The sequence below is a fragment of the Nelumbo lutea genome, chromosome 1, assembly GCF_056320005.1.
Source record: "Nelumbo lutea isolate HS-2025 chromosome 1, American lotus-T2T, whole genome shotgun sequence".
In the NCBI taxonomy this organism is placed as follows: Eukaryota; Viridiplantae; Streptophyta; class Magnoliopsida; order Proteales; family Nelumbonaceae; genus Nelumbo; species Nelumbo lutea.
In genome coordinates this window covers 107,466,967-107,482,454 of record NC_142684.1, presented here as the reverse complement: position 1 = coordinate 107,482,454, position 15,488 = coordinate 107,466,967, and the positions used below count along the sequence as shown (strand labels likewise).

At 40.6% G+C, this 15,488-nt stretch overlaps 1 protein-coding gene and 1 pseudogene across 3 annotated transcripts in view; one reads left to right on the top strand and one right to left on the bottom strand.

The window, feature by feature from the left end:
• The window catches only part of LOC148876660 (GEM-like protein 1), a 39,085-nt gene that overhangs the window by 8,840 nt on the left and 14,757 nt on the right, over positions 1-15,488 (bottom strand). The window contains exon 4 of one of the 3 annotated variants that reach the window (XM_088960260.1): positions 14,327-14,385. The exons of the other annotated variants lie outside the window; for them this stretch is intronic. Coding sequence (XP_088816386.1) covers positions 14,327-14,385 — 59 coding nt within the window. The remainder of the gene's footprint in view (positions 1-14,326; positions 14,386-15,488) is intronic. 3 annotated transcript variants of the gene reach the window in all.
• Positions 11,193-13,081, top strand: LOC148876661 (uncharacterized; annotated as a pseudogene).

Here is a 15,488-nt window from a genome sequence, read left to right as displayed (position 1 = left end):
AAGTCAGGCTTATGGCACAGGGATAGCAGGAGTATGGCATTGACTATGAAGAGACTTTTGCTCCAGTAGCCAAGATTACTATAATCCGTGTTCTTTTAGCCCTCTTTGTTGCTCACTCTTGGACGATCTTTCAATTGGATGTGAAAATTGCCTTTTTACATGGGCATCTAAAGGAAACAGTATATATGAAACCTCCTCCATGGTACTGTAGTGATCCCTCCCTTGTCTGTCGGCTAAAGAAGTCCCTCTATGGGCTTAAGCAAGCCCCTCAAGCTTGGTTTGAAAAATTCAAAGACGTTGTCGTGCAAGCGGAATATAGCCAAAATGCATCAGACTAGAGATGATATAGAAGCAAACCAGGACCTCAAGTCTCTTCTCCATAATTCCTTTCACATGAAAGATCTCGGCCCTCTTAACTATTTCTTGGGACTTGAAGTCCAACGGAGCTCCCGAGGCTATTTTGTCTGCCAACACAAGTATGCCTCTGATCTTGTTAAGTTGGCCAACCTCACTGATAATAAACAGGTTGATACTCCCTTGGAGTTGAATGTCAAATTATCCAAATCAGAAGGCTCACTACTTCCTGATGCTTCCCTCTCGGAAATTTGTAGGGTCTCTCATCTATTTGACCATGACTTGTCCCGACATCTCACATGCAGTTCAAGTCATTAGTCAGTTTGTCTTTGCACCTCACCAACCCCATTTGGTTGCGGTGCATTGAATCATCCGCTATATTCGAGGCTCTTTATCACAAGGTCTTTTCTTCTCTTCATCTTCTTCTCTCCGATTGAAGGCCTATGCTGATGCAGATTGGGCTGGATGCCCCACACACGACTCTCCACTACCGGGTGGTGTGTCATCATGGGTGAGACTCTCTAATATCATGGAAGTACAAGAAACAACAGCCAAGTCCTCTACAAAAGCAGAGTACAGGGCAATGTCATATGTTTGTAGTGAAGTTGTTTAGCTTCAATCTTTATTTCAAGAGTTGGGACATTCCTCTCCTACGCCCATTCCTCTGTATGCGGATAAAGCTAGTGCTATTAAAGTTGCCTCTAAATCCTGCCTTTCATGAGAGGACAAAACATATTGAGGTGGACTGCCACTTTATCCGCGACATGTTTCTTGCAAACTCTATCTCTCTCCCTCATGTTGCCTCTGATATGCAAGTTGCTGACATCTTCACAAAGGCCATGACGAGATCTAGACACATTTCTAGTAAGCAAACTAATGCTCATGCCCCTGCATCAGTTTGAGGGGGACTATGAAGAAACTCCCTGATGTACCATATTATTGTAGTCCTTATTGTATTGTTTCTCTTATTTATTATTATTTTCACTTCAGCCCTACAGGGGCCTCTCTGTAAATTCTCCAAATTGTGTTGCCCTACAAGGGCAACTCTGTAATTTCATTAATCTCACTTTCTATATAAAGGACCCTTGGGGTAGGGTCGAATCATTCATTCTTCTTCCCCAGAATTCGGTATTATACTCTGGGTCTGTTAACATGATGGTGTTCACACAATTTCATGTCGAGATTCAAACTTTTCAATTAGACAATACAAAAGAATATTTCCATGGTGAGCTTAATGAATTTTTTGCTTCCCATGGACCTCTTTATAGGAGCTCATGTGCAAGAACACCACAACAAAATGGGCCAGGCAACAAGTTTCTCTTCCCTTGATTCCAGATCCATCTCCATTTCCTGTTTTTTTACGTACACGTCATAGAGACCAGTAGTGTTCTAAAGATGTAAGCTACTAGATACTAAGCAACTGATGCCGTCAAACTCCCAAGATGTAAGTCCAAACGAGCCAGGCATTCTTATCCCTATCGATTCCCCTGCTCCCATTTCGGTTGTGGATGATCATGACATCCCAATTGTTCACAGAAAGGGAGTCATATTGTGTTCTACCAAACACCCCATTACCCACTTTTCATATGAACATATTTCCCCCTCGTCATGCCTTCTTATCTGTTGTTGATAATGTTCCCATACCCAAAATGGAAAGATTGATGCCCTCCATAAGAATCACACTTGGGAGTTGGTGGATCTTCCAAAAGGGAAAGACCATGTGGGGTGTAAGTGGGTAATTACAGTGAAACACAAGGCGGACGGAACAGTAGAAATATACAAAGCAAAGCTAATAGCGAAAGGATACACTCAGGTTTATGATGTTGATTATGATGAGACATTTGCCCCAATAGCAAAGATGAATTCAATTAGGATTTTGTTATCATTGACTGCAATCTTAACTGAGAATTGCATCAACTTGATGTAAAAAACACCTTAAATGGTAATCTAGAGCAGGTTTATATGGTTCAACCACCGGACTTCTATGCCAAAGGAAGTGAGAATAAGGTGCACGAGTTGCAAAAGTCTCTATATGGCCTAAAACAATCCCCCAAAGCATGGTTCAATATGGTTTCATATGGCAGTCCAACAAGTAGGATTCAAACAATGTCTGTCTGTTTGTTAAGAGGTGTCAAGAACAGGTTGTAGTGCTAATAGTGTATGTGGATGATATCATCATTACAGGGAACTGAATCTCTGAAATACAAAAGTTGAAGGAGTTCTTGGCCTCCCAATTTGACATAAAGGATTTGGGTCCTCAAAAGTACTTTCTTGGTATTGAGGTTGCCTGCTCAAAAAGGGGTATCTTCATCTCTCAATGGAAGTACATCCTAGGTCTGTTACAAGACACAGGCAAGTTGGGTGCAAAACCAGCAAACACCCCTATGGATGTTGATCACAAATTTGGTGATTGTGATGGTGAACCTCTGAAAGATGTGAAACAGTTTCAGAGACTAGTGGGAAAACTGCTTTACTTGTCTATGACACGTCCAGGCATAGCTTATCTAGTTGGAGTTCTAAGTCAATTCATGCATTCTCCTAAGACACCACATATAGGGGCTATAGAAAGAATTCTAAGTTACTTAAAGAAGTATCCAGGAATTGGCTTGCTTTTCAATAAGCACAACCATCTAAAAGTGGAAGTCTATATAGATACTGATTAGGCAAGTTTTGTCGATGATAGGAAATCCATGAGTGGATACTACACATTTGTGGGAATAAGTCTAGTGGCATGGAGTAAAAAACAAAATGTATTTGCAAGGTCTAGTGCCGAAGCTGAGTATAGGGCTATGGCACATGAGGTGGCTGAAGCTCTTTGGTTGAAGAATTTACTAGGGGAGCTTGGGTTCCCAGATAACAGCCCTATGTCTCTCTACTGTAATAATAAGGCAGCCATAAACATTGCTACTAACCTTGTCCTACACGATAGGAAAAAACACATTTAAGTGGACAAGCACTTAAGAGAGAAATTGGAAAACAGTGAAATCGGCACTCCATATGTCAACTCCAAGGAGCAACTAGCTGATGTTCTCACAAAGGAACTTCCATACTTGTGACATAATGAGCTATATGACAAGTTGGGCATGATAGATATATTCAGCCCAACTGGAGGGGGTGTTGTTAGAATGATTTTAGGATTGTTTCTGCTGGTACAGTTATTCCTATTGTTAATTCTAGAGTGCTGTCAACCTGTTTACAGCTCTTGTTATTGTTTATATTAGGGTGTGCCACCAGGGTCAAATATGTAATTTCCTACTTTTTAATTTTAATCTCATTGTTATGATTATAGAGCTGGTCGCTGCCAGCAAGAGTTTTTTGTCTCTCGAAACAGTCTTTCTCTCGCTTCCTCTTCTTCCTTCTCTCTTCTTCTCTTCTTTATAGAAGAAAAACAATTATCATAATGTGAACTAGAAGTGAGATGAGGATGCCAAAGCTTACAAGACTTTTGTTCCACAGCAATAGGTGTTTGCCTTCCTCTTGTGCCTAAGTCCTATATATGAATCCATTAGGGTACAAATCCTAGGAAGTAAGAACATCCCATTCGTCCAAGAAGTATACACCCTAATACAGTCTAAGAAGAGTAGAAGTTTGATGAATAGTTCTAAGGGAGAATCAATGACTTTGGTGGCAAAAGGAGGAGTAGGTACAGGTGGTGGAAGTTCTTTTAAAGAGGAACTTCAAAAGAAAGAAGATGACAAAGATAAGTTATGGTGCACTCATTTCCAGAGGTTCAAGCATACTCGTGACACTTTGTTGGTATCTTCAGGAAGCCGAAATGGGCTCAACAGTTGAGCAAGAAATCAGGTCTAGATCAGAGTAGGAAACCAAGGCAACAAGGTCCAAGAAAATCTAGTGTATTAAATATGGCTTCTCAGGAGACTCAGTTATCTACTACTATGAGACAAGAACATTCTTTTGGTTCAGAACCCAAGAAAGATATTATTAATTCCTTTCATGACCATTTGGAGTTATACGGTAGAGCAATTTGTCAGAAGGATAATGCGACCCCTACTCCCTCGACTTCCTTTGCGTTTACATCAAGTAATTTTGCCATAGCTTTCCATGTGACTTCTCATTTCCCTGACTTTCCTTGGATAATTGATTTAGAATCTTCAAATCATATGACTAGTAAGTCAAATTCCTTTCAGTCCAATCATCTCTTCTCTGGTAGGGACAAGGTGAGACTAGCCGATGGCTCTTTCTCCACCATAGTTGATCAAGGAACTGTCTCCCTCCCTTTTGGACTTCATCTTTCTAATGTTTTGCATGTTCCAAAATTGCCTATTAACCTATTTTCTGCTAGTAGTATTACAAATTCATTCAACTATTCAGTAACCTTCTTCCCTTCTTGTGTCATAGAGGATTTGGGCTCAGGGAAGACGATTGGTAGGGGTTATATGGTCGACGGGCTCTACATGCTAGAGAATGAGACTAGTCTTGCAATCACAAAGTCTAAAAGTCAATTTAAAAAGAGTTAGGTCAATTTGTGGCACAGTTGTCTTGGTCGTGTATCTTTTGAATCATTAAAAGTTTTGTTTCCAGAGCTCTTTAAGTCAGTGTCAATGTCTGAATTTGTGTCGGACTTGCCAGTTGAGCAAACAATGCAAAACCCATTTTCCTTTAAGAAATAATAAATATGGTTTTCCTTGCTGACTATTCCAAGTATACATGGGTGTATACAATGCGGTCTAGGGATGAAATACCCAAAATTGTAAAAGATTTCCAACAAATGGTTTTTACCCAATTCCAAGCCAAAATTCAAATCTTCCAATCAGACAACACTAGAAAGTATTTCCATAGTGACCTCATGGAGTTTTTTACTTCACATGGACCCCTTCACCGTAACTCTTATGCTCAAACACTTCAACAAAATGGTGTTGCAAAAAGAAAAAACCACCACCATCTTGAAGTTGCCTGTGGGTTACTTATACATATGAATGTTCCAAAACGTTTTTAGCTGGAAGTTGTTTTCTGTGGTACATATCTTATCAACTATATGCCTTCTCGATGGTTGGAGTACAAGGCCCCACATCAATTTCAATTTCCCAAGGCTCCCCTATTCCCTACTCTATGTGTTTTTGGGTGTTGTTTCGTTCAAAATCTATCCCCCACTAGTGGTAAACTTGAACCTTGTATTATTCCATATGTTTTCCTAGGGTATCCCTCTTCTCAAAAAAGCTACTAGTGTTATGATCCCATCTCCCAAAAATACTATGTTTCTATGGATGTGTCCTTTCTTGAGAGTGACCCTTATTTCTTAATTTCCCCTCGGGTGGAGAGTAGTAGGGTTGAAAAGAAACATAATCAAGTTCACCTCCCTTCTCTTCCTGATTTTTCTTCTATTTTGTGTCTTCTTTCATTGTCGTAAGGGCCAACCAAGTTCAAGGGGCGTGGAGCATCCGGATGTTGTAACACTAGTGCTACTAGATTCCCTAGGGACAGATTTATATCCAACCAAGTACTCTTATTCACATTGATATGTCTGATCCCATTGACATTGATACTTCTATTGTTAATGGCCTAAGCCTTCCTATTGCTCAAAGGAAAGGTGTTAGGTCTTGCACTACTTAACATCCCATTTCCCATTTTGTTTCTTACGAGAACATCTCACCCTCTTTTTGTGCTTTCCTTTCTTCCATTGACAATGTCCCTATTCCAAAAAATGCCGCAAAAGCCCTCTTAGTACTTGAATGGACAGATGTAATGAAAGAAGAGATCAATGCTTTACACAAAAATGGCACATGGGAATTGGTAGACCTTCTTGAAGGGAAAAAAACTAAAAAAAACTAGTGGGATATAAGTTGGTTTTCATAGTAAAGCACAGAGTTGATGGAACAATAGAAAGATATAATGCTCGGTTAGTAGAAAAAGGATTCACTCAAGTGTATGTAGTGGATTATGCAGAAAAATTTGCTCGGATAGTGAAGGTGAACTCTATCAGAGTCCTTTTCTCCCTTACATGGAGAAGCAAGAAACCTAGTTACATGGAGAAGCAAGAAACAAAGTGTTATAGGTCTAGTGCTAAAGTTGAATACCTGGCAATGTCTCATGGAGTGGCTGAGATCATATAGATTAAGAACTTGTTGAGTGAGCTAGGGTTTATAGTTGATAATCCCATGTCCTTATATTATGATCACAAGGCTCCTATAACATTGCGGATTGTATTTTAGACTGCTTGAAAATGAGAGGCTTTGGAGGTAGATGGATTCGGTGGATTAAAGGCTGCATTAACTCTCCTTGGTTTTCAATGTTAGTAAATGGGGAACCAAAAGGTTACTTTAATGCTAACAAGGGGCTCAGACAAGGATGCCCACCCCACTCTCTCCTTTCCTCTTCACTTCGGTGATGGACAACTTCAATCATCTTTTTGAGAACGCTAACCTTCTAAATCTAGTGAAAGGGTTTGAAATGGAGCGAATTTTGGTTCCTATTTCACATTTACAGTTTGTTGATGATACCATCTTGTTTCTGGATGCTTCCTTAGAAAACATCACAAATACGAAAGGATAATTGAATGCTTTGAATTAATCACACGTTTGAGGGTCAATTTTAGTAAAAGCAGCACTGTTGCCATAAATTCTGTAACAAAGGAACTCCTAGAACTATTCAAATCAGTGCTGGATTGTAAAGTGGAAAATCTCCCTATCTCGTACCTGAGGATGCCCCTTGGAGGAAACCCAAAATCCTTAAGTTTTTGGAGGCCAATGATGGAGAAGTGCAAAAAGAAGTTAGCATCCTGGAAGAGATGTTATCTTTCTAAAGGGGGGAGACACACTTTTAAAGGCCTCCCTAACAAATTTTCCTATCCACTACCTCTCAGTCTTTCAAATCCCGACGAAAGTGAAAAATCTAATAGAAAAAAGTACAAAGAAACTTTCTATGGGATGGAGGGGAGAAAAGAAATCATTTGGTAAGCTGGAATCAAGTTTGCAAGCCAAAGGAGGAAAGGGGATTGGGGGTTGGACATCTAAAAGAGAAAAATACTTCCCTTATGGGCAAATGGCTATGGAGGCTCCCTATCAAATCCAATGCTCTTTGGACAGCTGTCATCACAAGCAAATATGGATTAAGCAACAACGGATGGGATAGAAATCTCCTTTTGAATCAGGTAAAGTCTCCAAATCCTTGGAAAGGTATAGTCTCCTCACATTATGTCTTCTTTTCTTTTATTAGATATAGATTGGGGAATGGCTCTAAAATAAAATTCTTGAAAGACCTTTGGTGGGGAAATTCTTCCTTAGCAGCTACCTTCCCTAGACTCTATAACCTCTCCCCAGACAAAGATTCAACGATTTCTGTCTATATTCCCAACCTTCCTGCTGACAACAACCTGAACTTACACCTCAGAAGACCCTTAAGAGACCAAGAAATTTCAGACATTGTAGCCGTCATCCAAACCATCGTCTACTTCTCCCCCTTTTTCCTTGACACCCAAGTGTGGACCCTCCACCCAAATGGCAAGTTCTCTTCTAAGTCTCTGTTCAAGACTCTTTCAACAGGCGAATACAGCTTCTTCTTCCCCTTCATGAAAATCTGGTGTAACCACATCCCTTCTAGAGTTTGCTTTTTTGTATGGGAAGCTTGTTTACACAGAAGAAATACCTATGATCTCCTTCAAAAGAGAAGTTTGGGAAGACTTTATATTTCTCCTTACGCTCACTATCTGTGCCTACAAGATGGAGAAACAGCTGACCACCTACTTATCCATTGTAAATTCACTCAAAAGGTTTGTTGCATTTCTTAAACCTCACAGGTTACCATTGGGTTAACCCAGAGCATATTCAAGACTTTATCCATCAGTGGCAGGGTCATGCCCTAAGCAAAAGAGGCAAAGCCTACTGGAAAATGGTGATGCATGCAGTAATGGGGGGAGCTTGGGAGGAAAGAAACAAGCAATTATTTGAAAACAAGATTAGAACTCTAGAAAAGTTTATTTCAGATATTACCTATATCTGTAACTTTTGGGCTGCTAATTCAGAGCTGTTCCAAGGTCTCTCAATTAATAACCTTAACAGAAATTTACAAACTGTTCTTTTCCTCCCTCACCCTACTTAGACTTCCTTAAGACACCCAGCATTCTTAATTGAAGGAGGAACAATTTTACACTTCGATGGGACAGCAGGAAATCCAGGCCCAGCTGGAATTGGGGGTAATATTATGGGACAAAAGAGGTAATTTTTGCTGGGTTTTCAGTGGCCCAATTGGATTCACTAACTCAACCAAGGCTGAAGTGTTGTCTGCTCTCACTGGAATCAGAACAGCTAAAAGCTTTGGTATTCAGACAAGGAAGGGGGACCTTGGAGGTTAAGCCATTATTTGGCAGAAGCAAGGGACTCCTTGGACAGCTTAAATGCAAACCTGTTTTGGATCCCAAGGGAGCATAATCCTATTGCAGATAGCTTAGCTAAATTGGGTGCCTGTTTAGAAAATATGTATAATGATAGACTTCCTCCTTTGTAAGCTCTTCAGGGTTCTCCCCTGCTGTATACATCACCTCATGTACTTCCTCCTTTTTTAATGAAATCTGGTTAAACTTTTCTCAAAAGAAAAAAAAAAAATAATAAAATAAAACATTGCGGCCAATCTTGTGTTTCATGATAGGACCAAGCATGTTAGTGAAGAAGTATGTACTCCCTATGTCAGTTCTGAAGAGAAGCTTGCAGTCATTTTCACTGAAGGGTTACATCACTTGTGGCGTAATGATTTGTGACAAGTGGGGCATGATTGACATCTATGTCGAACTTGAGGGGGACTGTTAAAAATGCTATACCTTTTCTTATATTTAGTGCCGCAAAGGCACTATTGTAATTTCCCTCTCTTTATTTTTTGATCACCTAGTATATAATCTAATGCCAGCGCTGCCAGCACAACCTTTTGGCCTCCCATTCTTTCTCTCTTCTTTTCTTCTCTCTTTTATTCTCTCCCTCTTCTCTTCTCGTCCTTCCTACTATTTTTCCAGCTCAATAAGCGTTTCTAGCTGACTTGCTATCCTAGAAGGTATTCTAAAGGTAGACAGGAAGCAAATTGGGAAATTGACTAAAGTTGCTCTAATTAGAGTAATCCTCCCACCAATTGAAATCTAGTTCCTCTTCCAAACGGCCAACTTCTTAGTGAATCTCTAGACCACCAATTTCCAGAACACTTCAGATCTCGGGTTCCCTCCTAGTGGTAGTCCTAGATACTCCATAAGCCATTGTCCAACCTCGCACCCTAATATCTCTGCCAAACTACTCAAATCTTCCTCCTCCACATTGATGCCTACCATACAACTCTTTCCCCAATTCTCCTTCAATTTTGAGATGGCTTCAATGGAGTTAATAAGCTCTTTCAAGTTTCTGAGATTTTCATAATTGCCTCCCTCACAAAAAAGAATGATATCATCTGCAAACTACAAATGAGAAATTGGCACCTAAAGACTTTCAATCCTCCACCCTCTAAACAGGTTGCTTAGAACACCCTTGATAATCATTATACTCAACACCTCTGCTATTAGGGGTCAGCTTGTCTCAAACCTCTTTGCTAAAAAGAAATCTCTAGCCACACCATTTATGAGGATTGAGTAGTGCACTAAGCTCAAAAACCCCTTAACTGTTGTGGATGCTCTTACAGCCGCTAACAGCAGTAGTGATGGACAGCAGCAGTAATGGGCGATTAATTCAGAGTTCCTATCTTATCTTATTCAGTATTCCAATCTGTTAGCTAGTTACAGTGTCCCTATCCTATCCTATCTAGCTAGATACAGTTCTATCTTATCTATTCAGCATTCTTATCTGTTTTCAGTAGTAGGATTAGTAAGGAGTCTTATCTAATCAGTGTTCTTATCTTATCTGTTTAGTAGTATAGATTAGTAGGGAGTCTTCCTAAAAGTAGGACTCTTATCTCTTGTAATCTCCTATTTAAGGAGCTGATAATATTTGTAGAGAAGATGGACCAAATGGAAGTGGGCTTTGAATGCTTTAACAGTCCTCCCAAACAACAAAAAATAACCCAGCAAAGGACTAAGAAAAGACTAACAGTAAGAGAGTCTCTGGTTTGAATATAAACCAGGCCGAACACTTGTTCTCTGAGATAACTTCGAAATTCTTTTTCTCTGATTTAAAATCAGGCCAAACAACTTGCTCTCTGATTCTTCCTGGTCACCGAACCCTTCTCCAAGTGTATAGAAACTTGGGCACCCTCCAATGACCTCCAAGAACCAAGCGGATGACTGTAAACTTTCAGCCCTATAACCTCCTCATGCAGTTGGCTGAACTAGAACCCTATAACCACATGAGGGATACGCCAAGCAATGGCCCGCTCTGATACCAAGTTGAAAAACAGCCACTTGATGTATGGAACTGTTTGAGATTGGATGCAAACCAGAAAATAAACAAACAATAGAGGAAGAGAAGAGAGAGCTGGCGGCAATGAGTGTTAGAGAGTAAGAGGTTCGAACATAACCTCTCTCTAACACTCTAAACATCTTATTAATAAGTTAATCTTTGACAAATTACAGAGAGGCCCTTGAGTGGGCAGGAAAATACAAAAAACAGAACATTACAGAGTATGGGCCCAGAATAAGGCCCACAACAGAGAGAAACATAACATAACATGAAATGACAATCTATGGGCCATTCAGCCCATCTTCTCTACAATATTCAATAAAGGCATCGAAAATATTAGTCAAGAAAGAGCAAAGGAGAGTTGGTGATCTCTTGAACAAATCACCATAAGGCACCAAGATAGGTTCCTCAACAAAAGGGAGGAACAAGGGAAAACAGGAGGTTTTCCCCGTGGACCGACCCGTGACGAGATCCTATTCAAGGGCCCATAACAATTTGGTATCAGAGCAAGGCGTCATGGGTGACCTTGAGCAGTTGTCGACTAGCGTTCATGAACTGGAGTTCAAGATCATGGAAAACAGCACGGAGGTGCGCAAGATCAAGGACGACATCCGAGAATTAAGGCGCTTGATGGAGTTGTACTTTTCCAACAAGGAAAGGATCCCGGAAGGGGCTGCAACCACAACCAACCGCCGACCAGACATGGCAGAATCGTCCGGCGAGCAGCAGGCCGTTGCCCTAGCGCAGGTTAGCAACACCCAGAATGTCCCGATTAAGCAGGAATCCAGTGTTGTCGAGGATTCCATCGACGTGTGTTCAAAGAAGAATAAGAGCAACTACTCCAAGGTCGTCTTCGCTGACCTCAACGTCAACCCTCCCGAAAGCAACGGCGGTGATTGTGCCTCCATCGCTCCTCTTGATTCCACCAGGAGCATTAAGGAAGAAAATTGTGGGGAGAAAAGTACCTCAATATGTAAAGACATTGTGGTTGATGCCACAGAAGGAGAAACTAAACGGTTAAATAAACTGGGGAAGTGTTGTTCAAGAATTAACAAGGGAAAATGTTCTCTTGAATGTGGGCCTGGTACGAATGTCGATCAACACTGTCAAGGGGCTCCAGCATCCCGTGAGGAAAAAATCAGCAGCCTCAAAACTGGTTTGGTTCATGCTGCAAGGAAGATGCTTAAAAATGCCCATGCACATTTTATACTTGGCCTAATGTATCAAAGGTTGGGTCAGCCACAGAAGGCAGTGCCGACATATGAAAAGGCAGCAGAAATATTACTTCGGAGTGAGGAAGAGATTGACAGGCCTGAGTTACTTTCTTTGGTTCAAATTCATCATGCACAGTGCCTCCTACTAGAAAGTACAATTGATCATTGTGCCGATAAAGAACTCACATGAAGAACTTGGAGAAATTATTTCTAAGTTGAAGGAGTCAGTGCAGTTAGATATTAGACAAGCATCTGTTTGGAATACACTTGGATTATTACTTATTAGAACCGGCCGCCTACAGAGTGCTATATCGGTTTTATCCTCTTTGTTGTCTATTGCTCCTGACCACTTGGACTCCCTTGCAAATCTTAGGACTTCTTATCTTCAAAGTGGTAGCTTGGAGCTGTCAATGAAATGTTTTCAAGATTTGATTCTAAAAGATCAAAACCATCCTGCAGCCTTAATCAATTACGCATCTCTTCTTTTGTGTAAATATGGTTCAATTGTTGCAGGTGTTGGGGCAAGTGCTGGTGAAGGAGCTTGTATGCCTCATGTTGTGGCTGCAAAGGTTGCAAAAGAGTGTTTGTTAGCTGTAGTCAGATCAGATCCTAGGGCTGCACATATCTGTGAATCTTGCTAATGCATACTATTTGGCTGGTGATCATAGAAGTGTTGGAAAGTGCCTGGAGAAGGCAGCAAAACTGGAGCCTAATTGCATGTCAACTCAATATGTTGTTGCGCTTCATCGTATCAAGGATGCAGAAAGGTCTCAAGATCCCACTGAACAACTTCCATGGGCTGCAAATGAAATGGCTTCAATACTCAGAGAAGGGAACTCTGCAACAATTGAGCTTCGGATAGCATGGGCAGGACTTGCCATGGTTCACAAGGCTCAGCATGAAATTGCAGCAACGTTTGAAACTGGACATAATGATTTGACAGAAGTGGAAGAACGAGAAGAGGATCCAGATGATGCAGTTCAGTGGCACCAACTTGGCCTTCACAATCTTTGTACTCTACGGTTCAAGACATCTCAGAAGCACCTTAAGGCTGCAGTTGCCCGCGGCAAAGAATGCAGCTACGCATGGTCAAATCTTGGCATCTCACTGCAATTGTCTAAGGATGAACCCTTTTCATTGAAACCCAATCCGGGGGAGCAAAATCATTCCACCTATCCTGGATTCCTTTGACTGTGTTTCAAGACACCTATCATGAATTCGAGCTTGAGGACAAGCTCTTAGTCCAGGAAGGGAGTAATGTTGTGGATGCTCTTACAGCCACTAACAGCAGTAATGATGGACAGCAGCAGTAATGGGCGATTAATTCAGAGTTCCTATCTTATCTTATTCAGTATTCCTATCTGTTAGCTAGTTACAATGTCCCTATCCTATCCTATCTAGCTAGATACAGTTCTATCTTATCTATTCAGCATTCTTGTCTTATCTGTTTTCAGTAGTAGGATTAGTAGGGAGTCTTATCTATTCAGTGTTCTTATCTTATCTGTTTAATAGTATAGATTAGTAGGGAGTCTCCTAAAAGTAGGATTCTTATCTCTTGTAATCTCCTATTTAAGGAGTTGATAATATTCAATAAAGGCATCGAAAATTTCAGTCAAGAAAGAGCAAAGGAGAGTTGGTGATCTCTTGAACAAATCACCATAAGGCACCAAGATTGATTCCTCAAGAAAAGGGAGGAACAAGGGAAAACAAGAGGTTTTCCCCATGGACCGACCCGTGACGAGATCCTATTCGTGGGCCCATAACATTAACCCACAATCTTCACCTCACCCCCATAGTTTTCAAGGCGCCAAGGCAAGGCTAGGCGACCACAAGGCACCTAGGCGCCTAGGCATTGGAATTTTAAAATGTTAATTTTCTTGAGTTTTTACTTTATATATGCTTTTCTAAGCTATCTTATTGGCTTTGTGTGCTAACTAGTAAGCATGTACACTAACTATTAACTCTATAAATCATTCAAATGAGTATAAATTTCATATAACTAGCAAGCATGTACACTAACTATACACTAACTAGCAAGCATATACACTAACTATTAACTAAAAAAAAAAATAAGTGCAGGAACTAGGAAGGGAGGAAAGGAGTATAGGGGCGGAAGAAGAAGTGGAACAAGAAGAAGTATAGGGCAATAGGGGCAGGGAGGTGTATATGACCCTATTTTTTCAAAAAAAAAAAAAGGGACTGAGACTATCGACTGAGAACAGTCAAGGGCAGAGTGGAGTATAGGGGTGGAGCCTCTGTTTTTTCAAAAAAGAAAAGGGACTGAGACTAGGACTAGCGACTGAAAACAATCAAGAAGAAGAACGAGTGGAGTTGTGGAGGAAGGGAGGAGTATAGGGCTGGAGCCCGTTTTTTCGGGAAAAAAAAAGCAAAAAATGACTAAAGCTGGGTTGGGGCATGAAGAAGAGAAGAACTTACCTGCTGAAGCTGAGGTGCGATGGAGTTGGGCTGGGGCATGAAGTCTTCGGTTCTCCTCCCTCTCCAATCAAACCGAAAAAACCCTTATGTTATGCATAAATAAAAGAAAAAGGCTTTATATTGTTGTCTTAATAATAAAATGATAGCATGTAACCGGTTTTATTTTTAAAGAATAAAACATCTAATAAAATATCAAAATAAGTTAAAAAAAAATCTTAGATATATGTAGGCGCTCGTCTAGTCGCCTAGGCGCCCGCTTAAGTCTCTGGGCGGGCGCTTAGTATACAAAATCCGAGGCGTTCAGGCAAGGCGACCATGGAAAACCGCCTAGTCGCCTTGACAACTATGCTCTCCCCCAAAACAACTCTCTAGAATATCCAAAAGAAATGACCAATCAACAAAGTCGTAGGCCTTCTCTAGATCCAACTTACACACCAAGACTTGTCCACCCTTTTCCTTCTTTCTGCTACACACTCATTTGCTACCAAGATCTGATAATTATTTGTCTCCCTTCCACAAAAGCTCCTTGATATTGTAAGATTACCAATGGTGACACCTTCTATAGTCTCCTAGTAAGAACTTTTGCAATGATTTTGTAGATGCTTCCCACTAGGCTTATTGGTCTAAAGTCCTTTGTTGTCCTTGCATCCTTTTTCTTGGGATTAAGGCTATGAAAGTTGAATTTATTCCTCGAGAAATTTCCCCATCTTGATAGAACTCATTGAAAACCTCCAACAAATCACCCTTGGTAATATCCCAACACTCATGAAAGAAAGCCATTAAGAAACCATCTGGCCCTGGAGCTTTGGAACTTTCCATTGAAAATCACTGCTTCTCTAATCTCTTCAAGGGTAAAAACTTCCTCTAAAGCTACTGACTCAGCTTCTAGTACCCTCTCCCACTCCAGATCTGGAATAGGTAGATCTCTCACTCCTGAATGCATATAAATACCTTTAAAATAATCCACAAACACCTTAACAATCTTCTCCTTCGTTATTGTTGAGTTGGGCCGATTTCAAGTTATTGGGCCCAATCATTTATTTTTTATTTTTAAGTTGCTAAGTTAGGAAGTTATTGGCCTTTAGGCCCATTAGTTTATGTCTTTAAGTTGTGACTGTTCAGCCACTTAAAGTAGCTGCCCTTATTCTTGTAATCTTTCATT